This window comes from Paralichthys olivaceus, chromosome 1, assembly GCF_024713975.1.
Source record: "Paralichthys olivaceus isolate ysfri-2021 chromosome 1, ASM2471397v2, whole genome shotgun sequence".
NCBI lineage: Eukaryota > Metazoa > Chordata > Actinopteri > Pleuronectiformes > Paralichthyidae > Paralichthys > Paralichthys olivaceus.
Genome location: NC_091093.1, coordinates 18901855 through 18927221, shown reverse-complemented (window position 1 = coordinate 18927221; position 25367 = coordinate 18901855). Strand labels below are relative to the sequence as shown.

Sequence of the window (25367 nt, the reverse complement as noted above, 5' to 3'; positions counted from 1 at the left end):
GGCAGAAGGCCTGGGGTCATTTTCTAGTGGAAAGGAATTTGGCTCTTCAACATGTCCAGCATTTCACACACAATATCTCAGAGTCAATAAGTACTGGGTTGATCCTATTAACACTGAGATACATGACATGTTGCTATGAGGGTTGCAATGTCATGGTGATGGTGCTCAACCATCAAAATTTAGCAATATAATAAACACCTTCTTTACGATTTAATCAAATGTGGCTTTTATTGATTACAGTATGTGCTGGATGGCAGTGAAGACACCCCGACCATTATATATATAGATATATATGATTACACTATATCCGTTCATCTTGTGTCCAGTGTTCACTGACTGCTCCCACATTAAGACTTTTTCTGCCCTCAGTATGAGGCAGATGCAGGAGGAGGAGTTACCCTCACTGTCTTATCCCATTAGGCCTCGCTGCACAGGAGCTATCGTTTTCACAACATCTGTCTTCTATGACCTCCGGCGCACTCACATAAACAATATCATATCTGTGTTTATCTGTATCTGTATCTGTATTTTCTTTTGATACAGGGAAGAATATCTTTTAATATAATCTGGTGTCAATACTTTCAATTTGTAATAAATAATTCATTGCATATCAAAAAAGTTGCTAGTACATATTTGTAATATGCTTCCTGCAATCTCTCACTGTGCTTCCGAATCTCACCTAGGATGACTAACATCTTGTCTCACTTATACCTAATGATCAAAATCATATGATTTTTTTAGTATTAGTGTAAGTAAACTATTTGGGGGCATATGGTAGCACATATTTTCTTTATAGATTAATTTGTAAAGTTTTTCCTTGATTCAGTGATTCATTGTTTGGTCCACAAAACGTCAGTAAATAGTGAGATATTTCCAAAGACAATTTGACAAACAGCAAATACCCACATTCAAGAAACCAAAATCTTGGCACATCTCCTCCAACAGTCCCTTCAAATCAAGCAGCACCAAATTGTGCACACTCAAAAACATCAGGCCCCCAAAAGTGGCAGATTTTTTTTATCCGTGAAAATGTCAAAAGACCAACCTATCTCGCAATGTTAAATTCTGTGCTAGAAGAAATCCTGAATCCACCCGCTGATCCAGATCTGTACCATTTGCAATTACTGGGTTCTTCCTTGACCCATATTTTATCCCTCCAGCAAGTTTTGTGATAATCCATCAGGTAGTTTTTGCGTAATCTTGCTTACAACAAACAAACCAGCTATCAACTGTATCTGAGAGTGACCCCAGTCAGAGAGAAACCAGGGAGTGAAATGAAGGTTTTCAAAGCCAGTGAACCAACTTTCTTACCTACTATGTCTTCATAGGCATTCTCCTCTAAAGTGCTTTTGGAATTGGGTTGTTTCGGTGAGTCTGCGGTCAGTGTGCCATTCTCTGTAGGTGAGGATGGATATGAAGACGGTAGACTCACAGCATCCTCTGACTCACACGACTCTCTAGAAAGAGATAAAGAAAGTCAAAACAGATCAAGATGGGGAAAGATATTTCAGTGTTGCACAACCAGAAATGATGAGGGGAAAACTCAGTGTCTGCAGCAAAGAAGGTGGAAAGATAATAGTAGAAAGAAAAAGTCCAGATGCTCTTAAAAATAGTCACGACAGCCAGTTTTATTTCTAACGGTCTCCACTTACCATCTGGGGAAAAAGAGAGAGAGGCTGCACAGGTGGTTAAGATAATTCTAGTGGTTATAAAAACATTGTCTTATCCCTCAAAACCCATAAGTTAGATGTACTAATTATAAAATACAGAAAAAAAGAGAAATTATCAAAATGTGCTGCGATCACAAGGAAATCCCTAGTAAGTCACGAGTAAACATGCAGTGTTGCTGTGTTCTTTGTACAATGCTAGGCGCACATCACACGTCAAGCCACTGCAGAGGAACTAGTCATGTCGTACCATCGACTTGTGGCTTTTAAGCCTGGTCTGAAATGGCTAGTGCCACAAGAATGTTAAACACAGAGTCCAGGGGAAGAATGTTTAGGGATTTCATCCCCATTTCACATAGGGACGATCGAGAGAGGCCCCACCCTCACGTAAAATCACTGAGGACATCAGATTCTGAGTGCTGTAAGTTAAAAATAAAGAATCAACAGTGGACTGTAGTAACCAAGACTCAGCTAATATAAATGCAACAAAAGGGAATAATTAGGTGTTGGATTTCTCTGGTATAGGATATTTATTGCTGCTAGTTTAGAGTTGGCCCTGTTCAGACCTGGTATTCACATCCATCCTGAGAGATCCAGTCACAAGTGGACAGCTCTAACTTTGTGTTCACACTTGGCATTAAAATGTGTCCTGAATGTGTCTCCTGTGACCATTCAGATCAGATCTCACTTCCCTGTACTATATGCAGATAAACACTTAGGTCATATCTGTTCTTGAAAACCCAAGAGACCAAGTATAAATAATTATGCAGAACTCAGTGTTGATGCTGCAGTGCCGCAGTGCCAACAAACAAACCAACCATATGATATAACAATGAGAAGCGTACAAAATATGTTTGGATTCCTTGTGAAACTGTAAAGGTTCAGAGGATATCAGCTGAGTAGTTGGTCCTGTGACACATTTGCTTCACATAGTTAAAACAATGTGGCCACATGAGTCCCAAACCACCTGCAATGTGGTCTGGGTGATCAGATCTCAGGACACATTCAGATGCATTCTGACCTGTGCTTAGTGCTGACCACTTGTGATCAGATCACTCAGGACGTTAACACATGATCTGAACAGGGTGACCTGTGTTTAACATCAAGCAAAGTACAAGTTAATTTCTAATTTCTTTCTCTTAATTTTTTTTTTTTTTTGTATTGGCTCTTTAATGATTGAGATCCCATAAGCTTTTACAGAATAATACGAGAGGTTCTCCAACACCTCAACCAGACCCACTGATCAGTAACTTGTTAATCTGCTATGCCAATAAGCAAACACTTAATCAGTCCTCACAAGTTTATCAAAAGCTCTGGAAACCTTTACAACTACAGAAGATCTGTCAAGTGCAAATTTCTATATATTATCGTTTTTAGGTAAGGTAGCGGGAGGCTAGTTGGTGACTAGTTGGTAACTGAGAAATTAAACCTGGAATTTTAAAATTAGATTCACCAAGAAACTGTATTTTAGGTAGATCAGTATACATCAAATACCTGATCCACTAAATAGGCCAGTATCATAACAAATCCTGTGTTTGAGATCAGTTTATCTCTAACACCAAAGTTCACAGAAAAAGTTGGTCAAAGCTGTAGAATCTCCAATATATACTCAGTCAAGAGAAAAGACAGCTGAGCTAACCTTCTCTAGTAGTTTTGTCAAAGTTAAAGGAGACATATAAGCACACTGATTTTCTCACCTGTCCTGGATTTTGGTGGAAGGGCTCCCTTGTGTCTTTCGCGTCATGGTGGGTGCAGGGGTGGAGGGTAAAGGAGGTGGAGACTCAGAGGCCCTGTTTGGAGGTAGTCCATTGACTGGCGACACGCTCTTCTCCTCCCGTTTGGCATCGTACTCAAAAGTGCGTTTGGGTTTAGGTAAGGGGTTGACTGGTGTGCCAACAGAGGTCTGTTGACTGGGTGGTTCTGGGCTCTCGGACCTAGCTGAGCTCACACTTAACCTTTTTCTGAGTTTCGAGAGCTTATCCGGCACCAAAACAGCATCTGGCTCAGTGGTCACTGAGCAAATGCTGCTGCGTTTACTTGTGCATGTACTGTCCAAGTCGTCACCAATCACAAAAGACTTTTGTCGTGTCTTGTCTGGAGCATAGCAGTTGCTCAGGTAACGTGGAGGGGAGCTGGGGTTCTCCTTCAGGGCTTGCTCTATCTTTTGTATCCTGTTGAGGACGGCTGACTTCTCCTTCCGAGCAGACAGGGAACGTGCAAATGCTCCTGACGACTCTGTCTTGCCTATCCTTTTCTGGAAGCGACCTAGGGTGTCTTTGTCTGAAACTCCTCCCTCCGCCTCTGTCTCTGTGTAGGAGCATTCAGAAAATGCTGTGCTCATCCTGCGAACCCCCTTAAAGTCAAAAGTCTTCTCACTACAGGGAGACGAGAGCAGGCTCGGGCAGCCCTCACTGCCCCCTACACGCTCTCCGCCTCTTTTATCCAGACACAAGCTCATCCTAGGCAGAGCCACCCTTCTGCACTCCCATTCTGAGATCTTTTTGCGGATTGTGGTGGGGGGAACACCTGCTACCGAACGGGTGAGAGAGAGGGTACGCTTGTGGCTTTGGTTTGAGGAAGGTCCCAGTGAGAGTGTGCTCCAGCTCAGTGGTCTACCATTAAGTCCACCTCCCGCAGAGAGATCCCCTTGTGTGTTCTTCTCCTCCTGGATGCCCTGACTTTCCTCACAGGACTTGGTTTGACCTGTGGGCTTGTAGATGGAGAGCCTGTTGTCCAGGCAGCTGATACTCTTTGACTTGACGAGACGACCTTGGGTGTCACTATCACCTGTGAGAGATGTACCACTGCACAGGCTTGCTGTCTTGCTGTTCCAGCCAGCACGTGCCAGGAACCTGCCGTCAGTGCGGACGTACCTACTCTGCTTCTCACTGTCGCTGACGATTGGCTGCTGGCTCTGCCCCTGGCTGGCCGAGAGAACAGGACACGGGGATGTAGCCCGGCACCTGAAACAGGACAAAGGTGTGAGCAAACATTGTAAACATAAACATTTTCTCACAGAGACATCCCCCAACATTGTGGGTTTTTATAAAATAGATTAATCATGAGCGCAGCCTACAAATGCACCATGAAAAGTAAGAGAAGCCCAATGTGAAACAGATGGAAGAAATTTTCAAGAATCAGCTGAAAGTTTTGAATTCATTTCCAAGTTCAAAGGCAGAATGAAAACCTGAGCCACTTATTTAGAACAACCACAGGAAAGTATTTTGTCTTTGGCAGCACAAGATTAAAATAAAAGCCAAAGGAAATACAGACTACATTAAAATGCCGCTGTGGATTTTTCCATTGGAGGAGAATTACAGTGGACCTCACACAGAAAGCAAGATTTATTACAGCGTTCTTACCTGCAAGTCTCACTGCTCCTCTCTGGTCCTCAGAGCCTGTTCTGATCCCTGCAGCTAAGTGATACTAGGTGTTACAACAGTCCCACTCTCACTGCTGACTCTACCTTTGTGCACGACACACACACACACTTTCACACACAGTGCTCAGCTCCTTAAAGATTTCCAGAGAGACAGAATTTCCAACTAGTTCCCTTACACCTTACAACTCATACTCTTTCAGGAACCTTGTCATGACTTGGGAGTCTGACTAAGTCTTGCGAAAGTGAAGCGTTGGGAGATCTGATGTCACAGCCATGGTGAGAATAACAAGCGTTATGGAAGGAGGAGAAAGCTGAGGGCTGCAGACTGTGATCCAACAATGCAGGTTGGGACAGATCTCTCTTCACACCTATCTGCCCTTCCCTGGTATCATTCTTCCTGCTCCAGGGTTGGGAAACTTTTACAACAGCTAACAACCTGCAAGTTGCAAGCATGACAGATGCATCTTTTCTTACTTCCCTTAAAAATATTTAAGAATTCACAGTGACGACTCTAGTCTCGAGATGTTCCATGCTAGCCTGCAGTCATCTGAGGTCAGATGAATAGATTTTGAAGCTCAAAATAATCAGTAATTTTTAAATGGATATATTAGTGAACACCACTTCACACAGTTTTGTTGAAAAATAATATGTGGTTATGATACTGTAGTTCTAAAGAAGCAGGGTCCCACTGTTGTTTGCTGCTTAATATTTATTTAATATAATTTGCAATAAAGGAGTTTAGTCAACTTTTCTAATCTTATCTTAATGAGAATTTTAACTTGGACAGTATTTAAAATAAAATATTGTGGGTATGTGTGTATGGAGGGGAAAGTTGCTAAAAAGCTCTAGGTATATTGTTTTGATGCAGGATTTTTAATTTGTATTTACATAAAATCTTAAGCTGTAAAGTACAGCAACTGTCAGGTAAAAGGTAAAAAGTGAAAAGTGCAACATTCCCCTCAAATTAAAATATGCATTGGCAAAACTCAGAATTCCGTGTTCAGTGTTTGTGAAAATATTTTCGTAGCAACCAAACCAAACAGTAAGTAATACAATCACAGTATTGATTGAAGTGGTGACATTATTCAAATATTATTAAATTCAAATGTTTGTTTTGTTGCATATAATACATTTTTTGGAAATTCTGCATGTTTATATGTTTTGCTGTTTGCTTGCTTTGGTTTCATACACCATTGATCCTATTGGCAAACTGTCATTAAATCTGATCTGTTTACAAAGTAGGAGATTTAATCAAACTACCGTTAAATCAGAAACAGAACAAGACCGATTTTAGAATATTATAGCCTCATTTAGCCAGAAATACTAGTTAGAAAAGACTACAGCACAAAGACCTCTCGATTAGACTCACTAAAAGAACATATATGCAGAACTTAAGTCTATTTAGGTTTCTGGGAGTTTCAGGGGTTTGTAGTGGTCTGGATCATGCTTGTAAAAATAAGCCCAGTTTAGTGAGCCTCAGCTGAGCCGGCCACACATACAGTACTGTACAAAGAGCTTGATGCCAGTCACAACCAGGCGCCCAGGGCATGCTTACCACAAGCCACTTCCTTTTACTGACTAGGATTGAGAAAGCAGGAGACCAGCACTTCTGCTATCACAGTTCAACATTTATACTCATCTATATTATTATTTTTTGAACATCTATTAAACTCTGATCCAGCACTAATTTTACTCTAGAGCAGATGCATACCATTATAAACCAGAGGCTAGATAGAGAAACCTTCCTCCAGCAAAGGTCCAGAACATCACAAATGCTCTTTTCTCATCTCAAGTTAAAATAAACTGCACGAAAAAAAAGCTTATTTTAAAAAATTCTACAAAATTTCCCTATTTCTTCTTTTTTGTAAATTCATTTTCACTTTAGTTAATTTTGTAACAAGTTCAACACATCTTAACAAGTGAACAGCTTTAACACCTGCGTTTCTCTTCCTTTTCTTTCTCTTACATCCCTGAGTCTGAGCTGGAATTGTGTCGTGTTGTTTCACGAGACATCTGTTTTTAAACTGCCCATCAGAAGAATGAATAAACAAGTTTGTTCAGTCTTGATTAATAACTCTGCTTTTGCTGTCTCCTTTTCTCTTTTTAGAGCGAACCGTGTGAAGTTACTTTTCTTACCATTCTCTGATTCACTCACTGTCACTGTCTTTTCTTCCTCCTCTCTTTTTCCCTGACGTGTGCCTCTCACTCACCAGTCGACCCGAATGATCATATGAATTCCCAGATTTGATGGGCATCAGTGAGATGATTTACAACGCACGCAATTGGTTTCCTTTGAGTTGATTTGAGTTTCCTGCGCTGATAACCCAGGGCTATAAAGGCTGGGAAAACTGTGCCTGTTAAAAAAAAAACCTGCTGTCAAAATGATTAATAAGTTATGGGTCCAGGTCTGGATAGGGCTTCTCTATAGTTTGGGGTTGCATTTACATATTAGTAAGTATATGAGCCCAGTAAAAGTGTATATGCGGATGTGTAAATCATTAGTATGAGCTCTTTCTCTCTTACACAGTCATGTCAGTGTGTTCTGAGTTGCCTAAACACTTCTTTGATCCGCTCATAACTGTAATCTTTGAAGTGTATGACAACATCGGAAACTTGGCAATTGAAGATCATTTTTTTTACATTTTGAAATTAGTCCTTCACAGAATTTCAAGAGCAAAAACTGAACATGTTTTTTTTATTTTATTTACTTTAGTTCTTTTGTGCCTCTTGAGGCTACAAAGTTCAGCGTGGGTGTAATTTGTCCTAGAAAATGGATCACTGGCTGATGTCATAGTTTCGATGAACGCATTGTGCAGCTCTATCCCACACAGCTGATTCCTCCTCATATAGAGAAACATGGAGCTGCAACGCGTCTTCGTCTCAAGAGCTTTTCATCGAAGCTTTAAGACTCAGGTATTGTGATGGTACTTATCAAGAGAAACTCAATTTAAATTCCATCAAATGACAGTATAGGAATCGCATCATAAGTAAACACCTACAGGCGCATGATTTCCAACAATCATCTCATCAGACTGACAGAAGCTGATGTGACTGTGAACAAAGTAAACGCAGACTAGACTCCACAGCTGCATTACGTGATCGTGTGTAGCTTCCTGCCTGTTGCTATATACTGAGACTTTGAGCTTGTTAAAAATGGACAGGATGATAGACTGTGAGAATGAATAGTGTAGATATCACATATCATTCCCAAAGTTTATTTTTCTCTCCCGGCAGGCCACCGTCAGCTCTCAACATGCTAACACAAGCTTCAGCTCACTACTCAAAGTTCAGAGTCGGATGGGGCCCTTGTCCAGGATACAGGACTGTACTTGTAAGAGCTTTGGAAGTCTTATTGTGATTGACAATCACAGATCGTTGTTTTCCATGAGTTAAAAAAAGAAGAAAACTACTACAGACTGATCTCTGATGGAAACACAACACTGAAAATAAATATTACTGTAAGTGCAGCGCTTCTTTCAAATAGAGAGAAGAACAAATCTTCTTCTGAAACCATGTGACACAAGTGTAAGTGCACATTGACCAACCAAACCCTGTCTGTCCCACATGTCACTGACCTTTCGGGGGGTTCCCGGGGAGTTTTACCCCCTCCTGCACGAGGTGCAGCCTTCAAACTCTTGTTGGCAGTCATGTTTGTCTGCAAACCGCCAACTCACCTGTTGGACAAACACAAGGACAAAATACATTGTAAAAACTGCAGCATTCAATGCATTTCAATCAACTCCAAACAATATGGGGTGATTTGCAAACTGACTCTTCCAAACTGGTCTGGGTTTGTCAGTAACAATTATAGGTAAATTATTCAAATGTTCTATAGACCTAGAGCTGATACAGAAACAACAAAAACAATATTGTGATGATTTAATCCAGTGCCACATCAAAAACCAGATAACCTACATTCTTATAAGACCAGAGCCAGAACAAAAGTGGGAGTGCCAAATTAGACTGAACAGGTCATGTTACTACATTTAACCAAAGTTATAAAATGGCTACTTATAACTTTGTTTAAATGAGCATCTGAATCTGCATATCTCTGGTATCAACTCTTTCTCACTAGTTCCTGTAATTACAATATAATTATAACAGGGTACATTACAGGTTCTGATACTCTCAGTCATAAATCTACTTTGCCCAATCATAGATTAATATGTAAGCACAAGGTGCACCGATTGCACTTGACAACCAAGAGTATAGGAACCACCACAGCTGCCATATTGAATCGCCAGTGTAAATATTGCAGACATCTTTCTACAAACCAAAGAGTAAGTAACACATAATTAAGACAGCATGTAGAGCACATTGTGCCAGAGAAACTCAAATATAGTCAGACCAGGATATATTCCACTTCAGACAAAGAAATTCTGCCATTTAAAACATATATTTTTACATCAAAGAACACAGAGCTAGATTACTGAAAAAGACACAGCTAAACACACATTATTTCAACAAGGTCCTGATCTGAATTTCAGATCATAACCAGAGAGGAAATATGGATTGAAAGTTATTACTCATGCAGCTGCTCCCCACTTGATGGTTGTGCAACACAGAAACTAAGCACATACAAAACTGAGCATATTGATGTGTGCAGAGGCACTGAGGTTTGTGTAGTTTTTGGGAGGCTACAAAGGTAACCACAATGGATCAACTTGCATCTGGCATAACACTAATTTAGAGGTTGCAAACCTGCTGCCCTCAGGTGTCTGCAGCCACCTGTTGGGTGAGGAGGGCTCTAACACAGACTAAAAGTAGAGCTCAATAAAATACTGGTTATAGTCTCATTATAGCAGCAGTTTAAACAAATCACCACAAAACACTTTTGTATACTCATTCTGCTGAGAGTTAAAAAATTGAATAAAATATCAAACAAAGAATAAGGTAACTTTAAATTGTATTCACGGTCACATTATTTAAGGCTCCTGCTCAACATTAGACACGGAAACGAATGGAGAATTTTGTCCATACTCTGTGTTCATAGTTTGTATTTGTGCATGTCTTCCAAAAGCGTCATGCTTCGAATGAAACAGTAAAAACAGAGCAGTACCATTGAACAGTGTAGGGGGCAGTGTAGTCAATAGTTCAAGCAAGATGACCCTAAAACACTCTAAATGGACGAACAGCTGCTTTTGCTTCTTTCTAATGAGGTAAATTATCACAACCACCGTCATCATTGTTATAGTCAAAACCTCTGTGGTGCCCTCATGTATAGGACACCAATGTGAGGAATGCATGTAGTATGTGAGTTATGGTTACATCGTTTGAAACCAACAAATCTCTCCATAACATAAAGGCTGCATAAATAAAACCTTCAATTGAAAAATATACTCGTCATTGGTTTCTGCTGGACAAAGTGTATGTTTCTATGTATGATTACATTCATACAGTGTATTTGGGTTTTCTACACACCAATTTATTTTGACTAATCAGCCGATGCCAATATTTCTGCTATAACATCATATGTCAGATGATTTTTGGTCTACTTCTAATATAGCACTGTAGATTGTTTTTGATTTCTTTTTGGAGATGTCTGTCTCTGCCATAATTTAGTTAAGACATATTCCTTTTAGTGAGATTTTCCTGAAATGAACCTCAAATTAACAAATCACCATTCAAACGGAAGGCCATTGCCCCTGAAAGTCACTTTTTGAAATGCAGCAATGACCCTTTCCAACAAGCTCAAAGCAATTGTTCTGGTGCGTAACGAGGTCAATTGGAGATCCCTAGAGCTCAGAGGTGGAGGATGGGAGGGTGCTTGGCAGCATGACTTGTTTACAGGAAGTTGTTGTATGAAGAAGCCAGCCAACCAGTGGTGGAGACGGGTCCTATAGAGACAGATGAGGGGAGAGGGGGAGCATTCCTGCTGTCAGCTATTTCCTGTAACAGTGGACTGTGCTAAGGGGACCAGGCATGAATCATAATTTTCATCAAACACAAAGACTGATGATGTCCTGCTCTGGTTACAAATCTCCTCTACTGATGTCAATCTGCTTAGAAGACAAAATAAAACCATCATACTCAGAGTGCACTTAACTGGATTTTGACTGAAGGTATCTTGAGCAACAACCGAATTCAAACATAACCTTTTACTGTCCTACTTTAGATGTTGTAGTGCATAAAGAAATATGCAGATGACTCTTTAGCTGGAGCTTCTCATGACAAAGATTATAGCAAACAAATGAGAAAAGTCACATGTCTGGAGCAGAGAAAATTAAGCTTGATATTTTTAAACTACTACAACTTTAGACATCTTCGAACAATTGTTTGTTTGTTTAGTAATTCTTTTCATATTTTTGACTGAGAAAGCTACAACCACAAAAATAGGTCACAGCGGACCAAAATTGAGTGTACAGTGTAAACACCAAGGCGTTAGCCAACTGACTTCCTGAGATCTGATCGCATCTCCCAACACAAAATCACATGGTCCAAACAACCACTTTTAAGAAAGCTCTAGAGAACCTTTAAAGTGCATTCAACCAGATTTAGTACAAACTTTCTCCTGAGATGACTGAAATGAATATGAGCTTACAGTCAACAACAACAAGTAGAAACAGCTTCATGCTGATGGGAGGCAATCCTTAAATGATCATGACATCATCACATTGATTGATGTTTGAATGTTTGCTGTATTACAGAATGACGCTGGTCATGAAAAGACATTGATTAACTCTTTACTCACTGCTAAATGCTGCTCTGTGTTCTCTAGCTGATCACTGCAGATGTGATAAGTCTGTGATATCGTCACCATGAGCCACTTCTAAGTCATTTGATCTATTGCTAATACAACAATAACGATGAGTAAAGCTTTAAGTCTGTATTTGTACGTTTTCGCAGCCATCGAACATGGTCTCTTGCAAACATAGTCATCATTGTGTTTAGTGGCAACAAGGAAACAAAGTCATCACAGACAGACACATAGACAGACACATAGTCATACTGATCACTTATATATATCTCCTTAAAATATGTAGAGTTTTATAAAGAAAATGCAACTGTTTGACGTCATTGTTGATGACCAGCAGTGACAATGTTCAGACTGTTCAGAAAGAAGATGGCGTTTTTAGAATCAAAATAAAAACCATCAATTAAAAGTTAAAACTGACGGTAAACATGTGTTTCTTTGTCTAATTATACAATTGTTATTATTTATTTTCATTTCGGTAAGTATTCTATTATTAGACAGCTATGATCTTCTATTGTGTAAATAACATATTAACTAGTAGATAGAAACAAGCATCAAAATAATGCACACATTTATAATATATCTAGTATTGTTATATTGTTTGACATGGACAGTTCTATTAGTGTTGAAATGCCCATGCTTTGTACACACATAGGCTGTTACAACAGGAACAACGTCTGTTCCTGTTTTCTTTTGTGTACACACCCACTTAGGAGACAGGAAGTTTAGACTGTTCCATACAATTAGTGCAGTTTCTAGTGCGTCATCCTTGTTATAGAGCATCTTTGATGTCACTGAGGAACCAAGTCACTTAACAAACATGAGCAAAATGTAAAGTACAGGGTGACACACACTGGCAGCACATGTCAGAACATCAGCTCCCATTGTTTCCTATCCAAACACACACACATTAACACACACTGGGGGCGTCTTGATGCATGCCATGATCCTTGCATCTTGACAGGATAATAATAATAATAATCCCTAGATGTTACTGCCCTGACTTCATCTTCAAAACAGTGAGATGAAAAAAGCATCCATAAGTTTTCCTGTCTTTAGTTCTGACTTAAAAACAAATCCCAAAAAGCCAAACTGTCATTTTTAAGACACTCAAAACCATCTTCTTTATGGCGTAGCGTAGCCACTTCAGGGTTTGTCATGGTTTTGTCATGGTTATGTCTAGATGTACTAAATGGTTACATGAGAGACATATCAATGACACAGATTTTCCTCAGCAACATGAGCATATTCATGACCAGGGACTACAACACAGTCTCCATTAGACTATTCGGGCTGGAATGAAAGAGCCCTTTGTGTTCAACACAACCTTGAGAGGGACATGGTTAAAAAGTAAGTCTTTTATCAGCTGTGTGTACGCGTGTGTGTGCGTGTGTGTGTGTGTGTGTGTGAAAGATAGAGACTCAATTAGGTAAAATATCTTTTAAAATAGATTCCACACGTCCTTGGCCCTGTCGCATTTGACAGATCATCTGATAAACTGCTCTCTCTACTTCTTTCAGGAATGTACTATCCATCAGACTGCAGCCGATTTTAAAATATTAAAGAATGTTTTCAGAGGTTGAAAGAAAATACAGGAGAGAGACAGAAACACCTGGACCCAGTGCCGAGAGCCAGGCAGCACAGAAATACTCTCTCTCTCAGCACCTGGCGCCTGATGTTCAGTCTGTGAGGGCAAAGCCTGATTTTATGCAACAATCTTATGACGTCATGATGGACATATGTTCGATAACCTGTGGCTGGGTTCACTTTCAGACCTTTGCTAATCCTGAAACAAGCAGTGCAAACACAGTGCAAACACAAAAGCTTCAGTAAACAGAGTATAATACTGTCTCCTTCTTCTGTCTCTTGTTACTCTTCTTGATTTTCTGCCTGACCTGGTCGTCTCTTTCTGCTGATCAGCAACCTGGCTTCAAGGCTTTAAGACCACCACAGAGTTTATAGGCAGCCAAGAAGCAATGCAGAAAGGAAGGAGCGAAAAACTTTGCAAATTTTCAACTCTTTCCACACGTTTCAACTCACTGGCAGGAATGAGTGCATGAGCCCACACACCCATTGTTTCACTATCTGCAGAAAGACCAGTTTTGTCCCCAATGGACAAGAAGAGACTCGAGCTGAGTCAGATCATGTCAGTAGAGCAATGTGGGACTTGAGTCACATATATATCCTGGTAGAGGAGATTCTGGGATAATATAGTTCAATCATTACAACACACACAAACTGTGCATGTGAGACATCTTTGTATTGTAAGTCAGACAGGTCAGTAAAAATCCCCATGTGAAACAGAAAGATTGTAGTTCATTCTGGATATACTGTATACTGTACCGAATTTCAGGTTCTGTGTTTCTAAGAAAACCACTAAGGTTGATGCTACTGGCAGTTGCACATATAGCCATACCTGTAAAATTAGCTCCACATGGTATGCCATGCTCCCGATATACTGTATAGCTCAATTGACCAGGTGGAACTGGTTCTTGGAACCTTTTTGCCCACTTCAGCTTTTTTCAGACAAATCATGGCATATTTTCTCTTTGTGGAGAAGAGGAAAAATCCTTCTGTGTAACCTAGATATGAGCGTGCACAGCTGCAGAGGCAGGCATGTGGAAAACAGGCTTATGAGCTGAGTGGGGGGGCTAGAATTTGTGTCAAAGAGCTGGCCCCTGACACTAAAGTCTTTTCCAGGGACATAAGAGATATATTCTTATTAAAGTCAGAGTTTAAGTAAGTCAAAAAAAACAAAGACTGTACATCACCTCTGTATTTGCTCGGCACATTTGTAAGTGTTTACCAACTTAAAACAGCTTAACATTCTTAAGTTACAAGATTTGTTGGAAGTTGGACAATGACCTGTATCATCATTTAATTCATTGTCACTTTATACATGAAAATCAAGATTTTGCTCAACCTTTCTTCATCAACACATACTTTCCCACTTCATTTAACAAAACAAGATTTGCCCTCTCCCAGTTTTATGTTTTCTATCACAGTCAAGTTGCAGTTTACACCCATGTCTGTCCAGACGCATACAATACACTCAAGACTTACATAAGAGGGAAGAAGGAATTTAATAAAGACGGAATTTAATAAAAGGTATTATACTGCATGAATTCTTGAGAGATGGCCAAAAATGTGTTTAGTGACAACACAGTGACCTTGAACTTCGGTCTTTGACCATCAAATTCTGTTCATCCTTTAGTCCAACTGGATATTTTTGCCAAACTTGAGGAAATTCCCTTGAGGCATCACTGAGATATTGTGTTAATGAGAATGGGGAAGATTGACAAACAGAAAGCATTAGGTCTCTACTGGCTTCCAATGCTCGCACTAGCATTACCATTCATTCAAATGAATGTTGTGAGAATGATCTGAATGATAATGATAATCCTTAACCTTTGTGTCGTGTTCGGGTCAAATCTGACCGATTTCCATTTCGATCAATCATAAATATTGTGTTTTACATTTTATTGTCTCAAGGGCTTATGATATCCTCCACACTAGGCATTTGAACATTTACAATTGCTGATCACTACTTTCATTGAATTTTGAGTTGTTTAGTCAACTTTGTAACACCTGTGGTGTTCCCGGTCAAAAATGACCGCCATAGGAAATGAATGGGTGACCCTAGATTGTGTTCATTCATCAAATAGTACACAACCACAAATCCACCACCACCACCACACGCACACACAAACACAAACACACCTACACGCACACACACACATACACACACACACACAAACACACCTACACGCACACACACACATCTACACACACACACACACACGCACGCACGCACATACACGCACGCACACACACACACACTCCACCCCACGTGAACCCCTTTCAGACTGACCATGTGTCCTCTCTTTCCCGTGCTTATGTGCCTGTCCCCCTACGTGAACCACACCTTCCAGACTAAACGTGTAACACTTCAAAGTTACCAATTAGGTGTTTGTTATGGGAACCTGGCTCTTTCCCGGGCTAATGTGTCCATCCCCCCACGTGAACCACACTTTCGATACAAAACGTATGATATCTTCTCACAGATCCCCTATATATAGCTTGCTTGTGCATTGCTCTTATTTTACTCTGAACACAATGAGTCGGCGCCCGATCAGACGTTTTTCTGTCAGAGAGGCTCTTGACCTTTTTTTTCAAACTGATGAAGACGGGATTGGAGTTGAACCAGAAATAGAGGAGGATGTTTCAGAAATAGAAGACAACGATCCTGATTTTGATCCAGACCATCATGAGACCGAACAGTCAACATATGGCGAGGAAGAGGCCCCTGAGGAAGAGGCACCTGGGGAAGAGGCCCCTGTGGAAGACACACCTGAGGTGACATTCCAGTCCAAGGATGGCAACTTGCTCTGGTATTCATCCCCCCAGGACAGAGGAGGCAGAACAAGAGGGGAAAATATCATTAGGATGTCACCAGGGCCAACACGGTATGCAACATCTCGTGTGGATGACATCAAGTCCAGCTTCCAACTCTTTTTACCAGAGTCCATTGTGGAAATTATACTGGCGATGACAAACCTGGAAGGGGGGCGTGTGTTTGCGGACACATGGAAGGCCTTGGACCAGGTAGACCTCCAAGCCTACATGGGTCTGTTGATTCTAGCAGGAGTACATCGGTCCAACAATGAGGCTACAAAAAGTCTGTGGGATGCAGAGTCAGGGAGGCCTATATTCTGGTCAACTATGTCCCTGCAACAGTTTCATGTCCTCTCAAGAATTATCAGATTTGATGACAGAGCTACACGACCTTTCCGCTGGCGAGACGACAAAAAAAAAATTCAACGGTGCCAGCACCTTCCCCGCACACCAGCCTCTTGCAGTCTGGTGAGGAGTCTGCAAGCCCCAGCCACGGCCCTGGCCACTCTCCCCCCAAAACAGGGGCAGAAACGGAAGAGATGCAAGCTATGTGCCCCTAGAGACAATAAGACAAGTCTTACATGTTTCAAATGTGATGCCTATGTTTGCAAGACACACTGTGACCTGATTGCAAAATGCCACTCCTGTGTCTGAACACACACACACACACACACACACACACACACACACACACACACACACACACACACACACACACACAATGTGTTCATGTTGATGTTCTGATGTTCTGTGAATTTGGTCTCTGTTTTGATTTTTCTACAATTAATGTTAATTTTGGAATACAACTTTCAATTTCTGTGTCTATTCACTGCAGTTATTCATGTAACCAGTAGTCTGAGACATTGTTTACAGGTTAAAAGGGAGTTAAATACAATTTGGTGACGATCAATGGTTTTTGTGTTAATGTAAGGGCAGTTAAAACAGGCCGGTCAAATTTGACCGGGAGCACCAAAGTAAGGGGGGAGAAACGAACACGACACAAAGGTTAATGAATGAAGGTATGAACATTTCATGAACAAGTGGCAACACACCATGACGCTACCCATTAGTTTGTTAACTGACGCTGAAGACGACAATGGTGATGTCATGTTACCGTGACATAGTATTCAAATGAGTGTCAGCCTAGTCCATTACGGTCCTTGTGTCGTAAATGTCATCATCCACTGGATGTCCACATCAACAGCGGGTCGAGAAACAGGTTTGGAATAAGGTGTGAGGTTTTTATATGAGATTTGAGGATATATGGAAACATGCTACATTACTGCCACATACTAAAGTAAGGCACTAGTATCATATCTGTGGACCAAAAACCCACATCACATCACATTTTCTTAAGTTTACAGCACATCAGCTCAAATGCAGCCATGAGAGGAAATGAAATGTGGAAGCAGATTTGTTGGTATCAAAGGAGACATTGTCTCAGTGGCTGATATCTTTAGTAGAGCTTTGGGATAAAGTAAAGGGAGATTGTCTTGTCATCTGAATAAAATCCCTGTCTGGGAAATCTGCTTAAACCATATGTTACAGAAGTACTCCCCGCAAATCTCAGGCTACATCCACATGAATACATTTTCATTTTATAGCAGCAACAATCTCAGTCCAATCCAGAAAGACATTTTTGTGTCATATCAGAAATAATCTCTACCAACGCACCTGAAAACAAATATCACATGACCATTGGGCGTGTGCTTTCCAGTGTAAACAGGAAGCAGATTGTCTACTTTGCTCTTAGTGAAAGAAAGTTAACAGCATTTTCCATTCACCGCAGGTAGTCGAGTTGTGACTGTTAAAACTCAAGCAGGAAGTGTAAATGTGTGTCCACAGCATTGTTTTTCAAAAAGTATATTTCTGTCCATCTATAATAAAATGCAACCCCAGAGTTTTCAAACTAAAACAAGGCCAACTGTGCTTTACAGTTTTTGAGGCTTGAAACTCTAGAGTAGTGTGGACACCAAGAATAGAAGCAGCAAAACTGATGAGTTTTAAAACGTATTAGTCTGAACGTAGCCTTTTAAAAACCCTGAGGTTCAATTAAGGAAGATGTCAGAGAAAAGTGTTCCTTTAGAATTGTTCTATGATTAGCAGTAGCAGGCCTTCACTCAGTAAATCATGGATGGATAAATAGCACCAGTAAAGACTAAATATACTTCAAATGGGAGGTTGAACAAACGGTCGCCTTAAAAGTGGCTGGGGACAGCCCAGACTTTCTCCTGTTCAAGGAGAAAATAGAAAAACTTGCTCAATAGTTTGTGTTGACAGTCTCGTCCGGTGAGAGGGTCAGGTCATTGTTTGATCTGCACAATAGAACGTTTTAGGGAGAAGAGAAGGCTAAAAGAAAAACGGCACCGCAGCTATACTGTTTTCAATAAACTGAATAAAATATATCTGAAGGATTTTAGATGTAATCTGCTTAGAACTCAGAACAACATTCATGATAGCCATAAAATGAACTCAACCAGAGCCAGTGATGTTGTAATGAATGTGCAAGTCTGATCACTTTAATAACAATACTTTTTTAATCTGTATGGACCTAGATCTGCATCAAAAATCATGTGACAAATTAACACGAAATGAGTGAATGGTAAATATATATACATGTAATATACTGTATACTTTCAGTGTTAGAAAAGTATAAAAAAAAATCCTAGATCTGCATCGGAACTCAAAACCAATGACGTTGTTTAAAACATGGCCTAAAATTTGATTCTAGATCAAATCATGTACAAAGACATAATAAGATCAAATATATAACTATGTGTTACTGATTAACTATAGTATCTAGTAATGCATAGAAGTAAAGTTCAAATATTTGTTAGTGGCTTCAGTCATTGCTCATGCAAAAATGCCAAATGTTTTAACGTTTCAGCTTTTTAAATAAGAGGATTTGCTGTTTTTTATATTATTTTTTATAACAATCCTAATTGAGTTTCAGAACTTTTGAGGTTTGGACTAAAAAACAATAAAAGTGTCACTATTTCCTGATATTTTACAGTACAGTTTCCTGAAGTAACATTTTAAATGCAGGAGTGATACTAGTCATTATACTTAGGTAAAATATTCTTAATGTTTCCTCCAACATTCCTCTATGCATGTATATGTAATAATATACAAAATACACGAATCCACATATTGTTGCCCCCCAGTAAAGTTCAGTTCAGTCATCTGGTGTATTTATCTAAACTTGTTGTCTGTTGCAGCGATAATAACTTTGATTAATTACTATCCACAGAGTTACTGCCAGGATCCACTGGAACACTTCATTCAAAGGAGAAACTGCACAAATACACACACACATACACACACACATGCACACACATACACACTTGTCTCTCTATAGTTGTGAGGACACTCATTGGCATAATGTATTCACTGCAAGTTTGTGTAGCCATCCTTGTTGGGACACTGCATTGAAATCCATTCACTGCTGACAGCCTGATTCAAACCTCATCCCAAACTTTACCATGATCAAGTCACACTCTAACCAGTCCCCATGTGGTCCACTGGTCCTGACAAGGTCTGTGCTGGACACGGTCCTGAAGAAGTAACACACACACACACACACACACACACACACACACACACAGTATTTCTGCTCTTCATCGTTTAACATGTCGATGACCAAATATGGTCACAGTGAGTTCAGGACTACATTTAAACTTCTCAAACTTCAGCTCCAGTTCTCAGAGAGTTTGAGTTTCAGCGCTAACTCGAACTTGGACCTCTTCCTGCTGCAGCTCGTCATTAGCGCTTCACAAATGTGTTACCTCCGGGTTTCTCCTCACGTCCATGGCCGCGGACATGTTCAGATTGTAATCCTCCAGAGACGCACAGATCCCGCTCCGTCTACGCGTTGAGAAGCTGCTCCAGAGGACACCTGAACCTCCTCGGTGAGCTCCGACTCATGTCTGTCCAAGTAAAACCGACAGAGAGAAGAGTGCAGGCTCCTCTTCCACAGACACAGACCAGGGACACAGACCAGGGACACAGACCATAGAGACACAGACCACTGTGCTGCTGCTGCTGCTGCTGCACAGGGGAGGCAGGACTTGTTGCCATGGAGATGGGTTGTTTGCCCCCCCTCGCCTCTTCAACTTTTCTCGGGATTTGCCCCCCCCCCCTCTCCTCCTCCTCCTCCATGTGTGCCCCTCTCCTCAGCCATTCACTCTCTCTCTCTCTCTCTCTCTCTCTCTCTATTATCCCTCTATCCCCTATCTCTCTCTATCTCCCTATATACTGTATCTCGTTATCTATCCATTTATCTGTCTATCTATTCCTCCCTCCATCTATCTATCTATCTATCTATCTATCTATCTATCTATCTGTCTATCTATCTGTCTATCTCTCTCTCTATCTATCTCTCCTTCTCTCAATATCTCTCTATCTTTCTATCTCTCTACATATTCTCTCTATCTCCCAGTGTACAGTATATATCTCCCTATATCACTCTCTCTCTATCTCTCTCTACATATTCTCTCTATCTCCAAGTGTACAGTATATATCTCCCTCTATCACTCTCTCTATCTATCTCTCTTTATTTCCCTCTCTCTATCTCTCCCTCCCCTCTCCCCCCCTCTCCTTCGCTCTCCCTCTCTCCTTGTTTATTGTCCTGGTGGGTCGAGGGGTTGAGGAGAGTTGAGGGGGGGGGGCTGAGGAGTGCAGATGAATATTCACCAGCTGAAGACGCTGCCAGCAGAACTGCAACACATTGTTCTGCTCCAATCCTCCGCAGCTCCACACGAATACATTTCACCCACACAAAGATGTCTTTCATTTGTCAACATGATGAATGTGCGACCAAGTACTTGTACTGCAGCACATTTGTTCTAGTAGCCTACAAATAGTAGACCTAAATATAATCACTAAATACTTCTACACAAGTGCTTTTACTCAAGTACACATTTTATCACACTAAAACTATTTACTAAGTACTTTTACCTAATTGCTTTTACTCTAGTAAAAGTTTTATTCATAAATAAGTATTTACTTTTGAAATATTACGAAATATTGTACTTTATTCACAGCAACATTTATAAAACAGCTGCAGTTACTTTACAGATTTAGTTTACTAATACACAAAACACTGCATGTAAAACAAAGACTATAGCTACTGCAGTTTCTTAGATATATTTATTATAGGATAATCAATAGGGCAACATTTCCATCTGTAATGTAGTAGATGACTTTAAAATTAAAAACATATGTCCACATATTCCACCACTGTTTATACACCTTACATTAATAAAAGCCTTTCTCATTATGAATCTTAATTTCAGTTATGCATAAATATAAATGTAATCGTTTCACAATAAAGTTTGATCTTCATTTTTCTTTCCTGTAATATTCAGTATTCAGCAAAGTAACTACAGCTGTCAGACAAGTGTAGTAAGCATAAAGTAAAATAAATAGCATTAAACTGAAGTACCCTTTCATAAAAACAGAAGTTATTGAGAAACAAAGATTGAGCGTCTAGTTTTTTCTGACCACCAGGGGTTTAACTCTCCAATCTTCTAAGTGATTTACAGTTGGCCTCCAGGACCTGTGACAACAGGTGACATAAACCTGTGGTTTACAGGTGCGACAAAGTGTGAAACACCCAAACACGCCCGCCAGGGACACTGGGTGCAGTCAACGGTGAAACAGCATTAAGTTACTTTAGCACAGTGATTAAGTAAATGTGCACAGTGTCCTCCAGCTATTGCACGTCTCTGTTGCTTTGGAGCTGAACTAGCAGAAACCACAAAAATGTAAATGTTCACCAAAAATGTAATAAACCAAATGAAATGTAATAAACCACTTAACTCTCTCTATGCTGAGGTTCTGGAGCATGCTCTGAATAATATGGAGTGTCTCCGTGATGTCAGTAAACCAGCAGTAAACTGTTCATACCAGACAACAAGAGGAATTACAAACATCTAAAGTATATGTCAAGTGATTATCCATTTATATTCACTGGTTCACTGTAAAAACAAAGCTGTTTTCAGACATGAATTGTCCGGAACATGTCTGGAATTGAGGTCCGGATATTTCCCGAAGTTTGCCTTTCACATTTAAAGAACACAGAGGGTCTACATCAGGTGCAGAAATGTGTTCAGGTGAGGGGTGGCACCTGGGTCGAGTGTGCAGGAAGCAGGACATAACACTATGGGACTCACATCGGCCCTTATCACCCAAAGTTGACATCCTCTGCGTCTTTGCACTTCGTTTACATCCTGAAATCTTTGTTTTCTTCTTGTTTTTTCAGTTTTTTGCGTCAGTCACATGTTAGAAACTTCTTCAACGTGCCCACTCAACAGAGCAAGAGAGAAGAAAGTGATTTGTCGGCTGCAAGGTCAAAGGTGAACTGTCAAGCACAAACTTAGATTCAGACTAAGATTTTACTACAAGGGATTTAAAAGAGTTTACATTTTGATCCAAAGGAAACATTGAAATCCTTATGATATTGAACAATCCCTCCTCCATTCATGGTTATGAGTATCTGTACACCTACGAGTAACATCTTTACTGCGAATGTCAAAGCACGGCTCGTCCATAAAACCCACTGCTCTCTGTCTCTTGGGGTGTCTTATCATCCCACAGACTTGGGAACAGAGGAAGTCACAAAACCCAGACATCCGTTATCACAGTTCGTAACATCAAGTCAGCAGGAAGCCGACGGCTCTGCCACTGTGCAGCTTTTCTCAGAGACCCACTCAGAACCTTTCAAGGTCTCGTAAAGTCCGTCCTTCCTGAAAACACCATGAGTCCTCAGTGTCTCAGCACAAAAGACAGAGGCTCTGACTCCTCTGCCTTTTTTGTGGGACATTTTACCAGAATGTAACCTAAGCTCTAACTCGTGGAATTCATTGTTCCATTGATCATCACAGGCAGTACCATCTGGATTCCTCATTAAAAGCCACATCCTCCTCTAGCGTGACATAGGAGCATCAAACAGAGTTTAAATCAAAACACAACATTCATCTGTTCCAAGTACAAGTCAGATATGTTCACAAGAATCGTACAGCCTCTAAGAACTTTGTTTTACATTATTTTAAAAGTTAGAAGATTGAGCGCAGTGCTCTGACGCATTATTTTCTTTTCCATTGACATGATTATTCACCTGCAAAAGCCACATTAACAAGGAATAACTGTTTATTATCTCTAAACCTTGTGTGTGTGTTGAGGATCCACCATGAATCCCAAATCCTTTGAGTTTCAGGGGGATTATTCCGCGGCTCTGTGCGGCTTTTGCCACCTACACTCCACAGATTCATCTCAGACCTTTTCTTTCACCTTCTGCACATTCCAGAGGTGTGAGGGGTCGAGGTGGACGCAGGCAAATATTGAACATCATTTCAGAGACAGACCTGAGGCAGCTCTTCAACTCCAGGATTAATGTGGGTGAGTTGACATGTCTGGTCAACTCTCCTGTGGCAGACGGTGGAGACTGCAGCTTGTCTGGTGAGGACGCAAATGTGTCTTTTTCAGATGATCTGACATTAAAAATATAACACTACAATTTGAACACACGCTTTTACTCAGTCTAAAGTCACTGTGTCATTGTAGGAACTGTTGGGTCTCACTATACTTTTGTAAAGTCTCAACCTGACCATAAAGTGCCTTGAGATAATCTGTGCTTTTATTTGGTGCTGTACAAATCAAAATGAAGTTGATTGAATTGTTTTTCAGGAAGAATGAACTGGAATCTGAACTGTTTAGTTATCGATTGTTTTCATTTTAAAGAGATGACAGGACCACGCACAATTAAAACCTGTTTTGACTGCTCTTATGTCTTTTTTACATGTATGCTCCATTTTGCAGTCTATGTGAGAGAAAACTATTGAATCTATCATCACCTGAAATAAGAAAATTACTTAAGTATGTGTTAGCAAGGATGAGAGTTTTTCTTGTGTGTGCACCATTGTCAAATACTAATTAACTGAGTGATTAAAAACACAATGACCAATAAAGTGAGTAATTACTTGAATAGTTTTAATCAACAATTATTTGTAACCTCCCTGGTCTTTCTCTTTATTAATTATTAATTATTAATTATTTTCTCTATTCACGCAGAAACAAGTAACAACATGTGACTGTTTGGAGAAATATTTGTGGGATCGCTGCAGCTACAGTCAACAACACTGTGGAGCAGTGAGTAACAATTTTAAACACAAGGTCATTTCTTTATCTTGACATATTTTAGCTTTTCACCACAGAGCAGCCACAACATCAGTCTGATTACCTGCTGAGAAACCTTGAGGGCTAATATAGTGTTAAGATGTGTATGTGTGTGGGTGTGTGTGCTTTTTATAGTTTTAAGGCCCAATTTTGGTTCAATACCACCATTATGGGGACATTTTGGCTGGTCCTGACAAATTTAAATGGTTGTTTGAGGGTTTTACACTCAGGGTCAGGGCGAGGCCTTCAGTTGTATTGGTTTAGCGTTAATAAAGTTTTGGCAAAACTGAATTCCTGAGCTCCTGGTTAAGTTGAGTGGTAAGATGTGAGTTGTGATGAGGGTAAGCGTTTTAGGGTTAGACATGCACTGGTCATGGTAAAGGTTAGGCATACGGTTTTGGTTGGGCTGTGCACAATGACTGGAAGTCAACACAAAGTCTTGATATGGATAAGCTGTGGAACTGTGTGTCTGTGTTGCACATTGGCATAACAATAAGAACTGAACTGAAACTAGTTGTGACATGAATGAAAAAGTAAACACAAGTGAACAACACCTGAGGAGCGGAAGGAGGCGTTGTTTAAGTTAGAATGGAGCCATCAAATTCATAGGCTGAGGCGCCCCCTGTAGGCTGACTACTATAAATGCAGAACTCAGGCTGAGAGAGACCCACTTTCCCACCCAATCATCAACCAGTGGGTTAAATAGTTTACCAGCGTTGATCAGAGTCAGTGTCTATGAATAACTTAGAGCTGGGTCATGATAATCATGTCAACAATATAACAGAGTGTGAAACACAAAGAGATGTTTTTCTTCTCTTCTGAGCACAAACCAACTAAAGATGCCACAAATCCAAACTGCTTCAAAGTTACATTTCTATACACTGAACATTGAATGTGCTGAAACCAGAGTCCTACCTGTGTTTCTTTGTTGCTGCAGAGTTTTTGCTCAGTGATCCATTCTTTAGCAGAACCCGTGTTGCTTTCTGTCTGTGCAAACTGCAAACTGACTTCTTTTTTTTCTCCTGTGGAAAACAGTTCAACTGCATGCAGAGAG

The 25367-nt window shown here is 40.3% G+C and overlaps 1 protein-coding gene across 3 annotated transcripts in view; it reads right to left on the bottom strand.

Annotated features, from left to right (window-relative positions):
- Positions 1–25367, bottom strand: part of dennd2b (DENN domain containing 2B) — a 48537-nt gene extending 23170 nt beyond the window's left edge. Inside the window, exons 1-5 of one of the 3 annotated variants that reach the window (XM_069524379.1) lie at positions 25229–25341; positions 23503–23593; positions 8625–8723; positions 3365–4630; positions 1312–1457 (exon numbers count right to left, since the gene is read on the bottom strand). In XM_069524379.1, coding sequence (XP_069380480.1) covers positions 1312–1457; positions 3365–4630; positions 8625–8698 — 1486 coding nt within the window. In that variant the 5' untranslated portion in view covers positions 8699–8723; positions 23503–23593; positions 25229–25341. Of the gene's footprint in view, positions 1–1311; positions 1458–3364; positions 4631–8624; positions 8724–19923; positions 20192–23502; positions 23594–25228 lie in introns of those variants that run through there. The other 2 variants (XM_020098964.2, XM_020098963.2) reach the window with 2 other exon arrangements.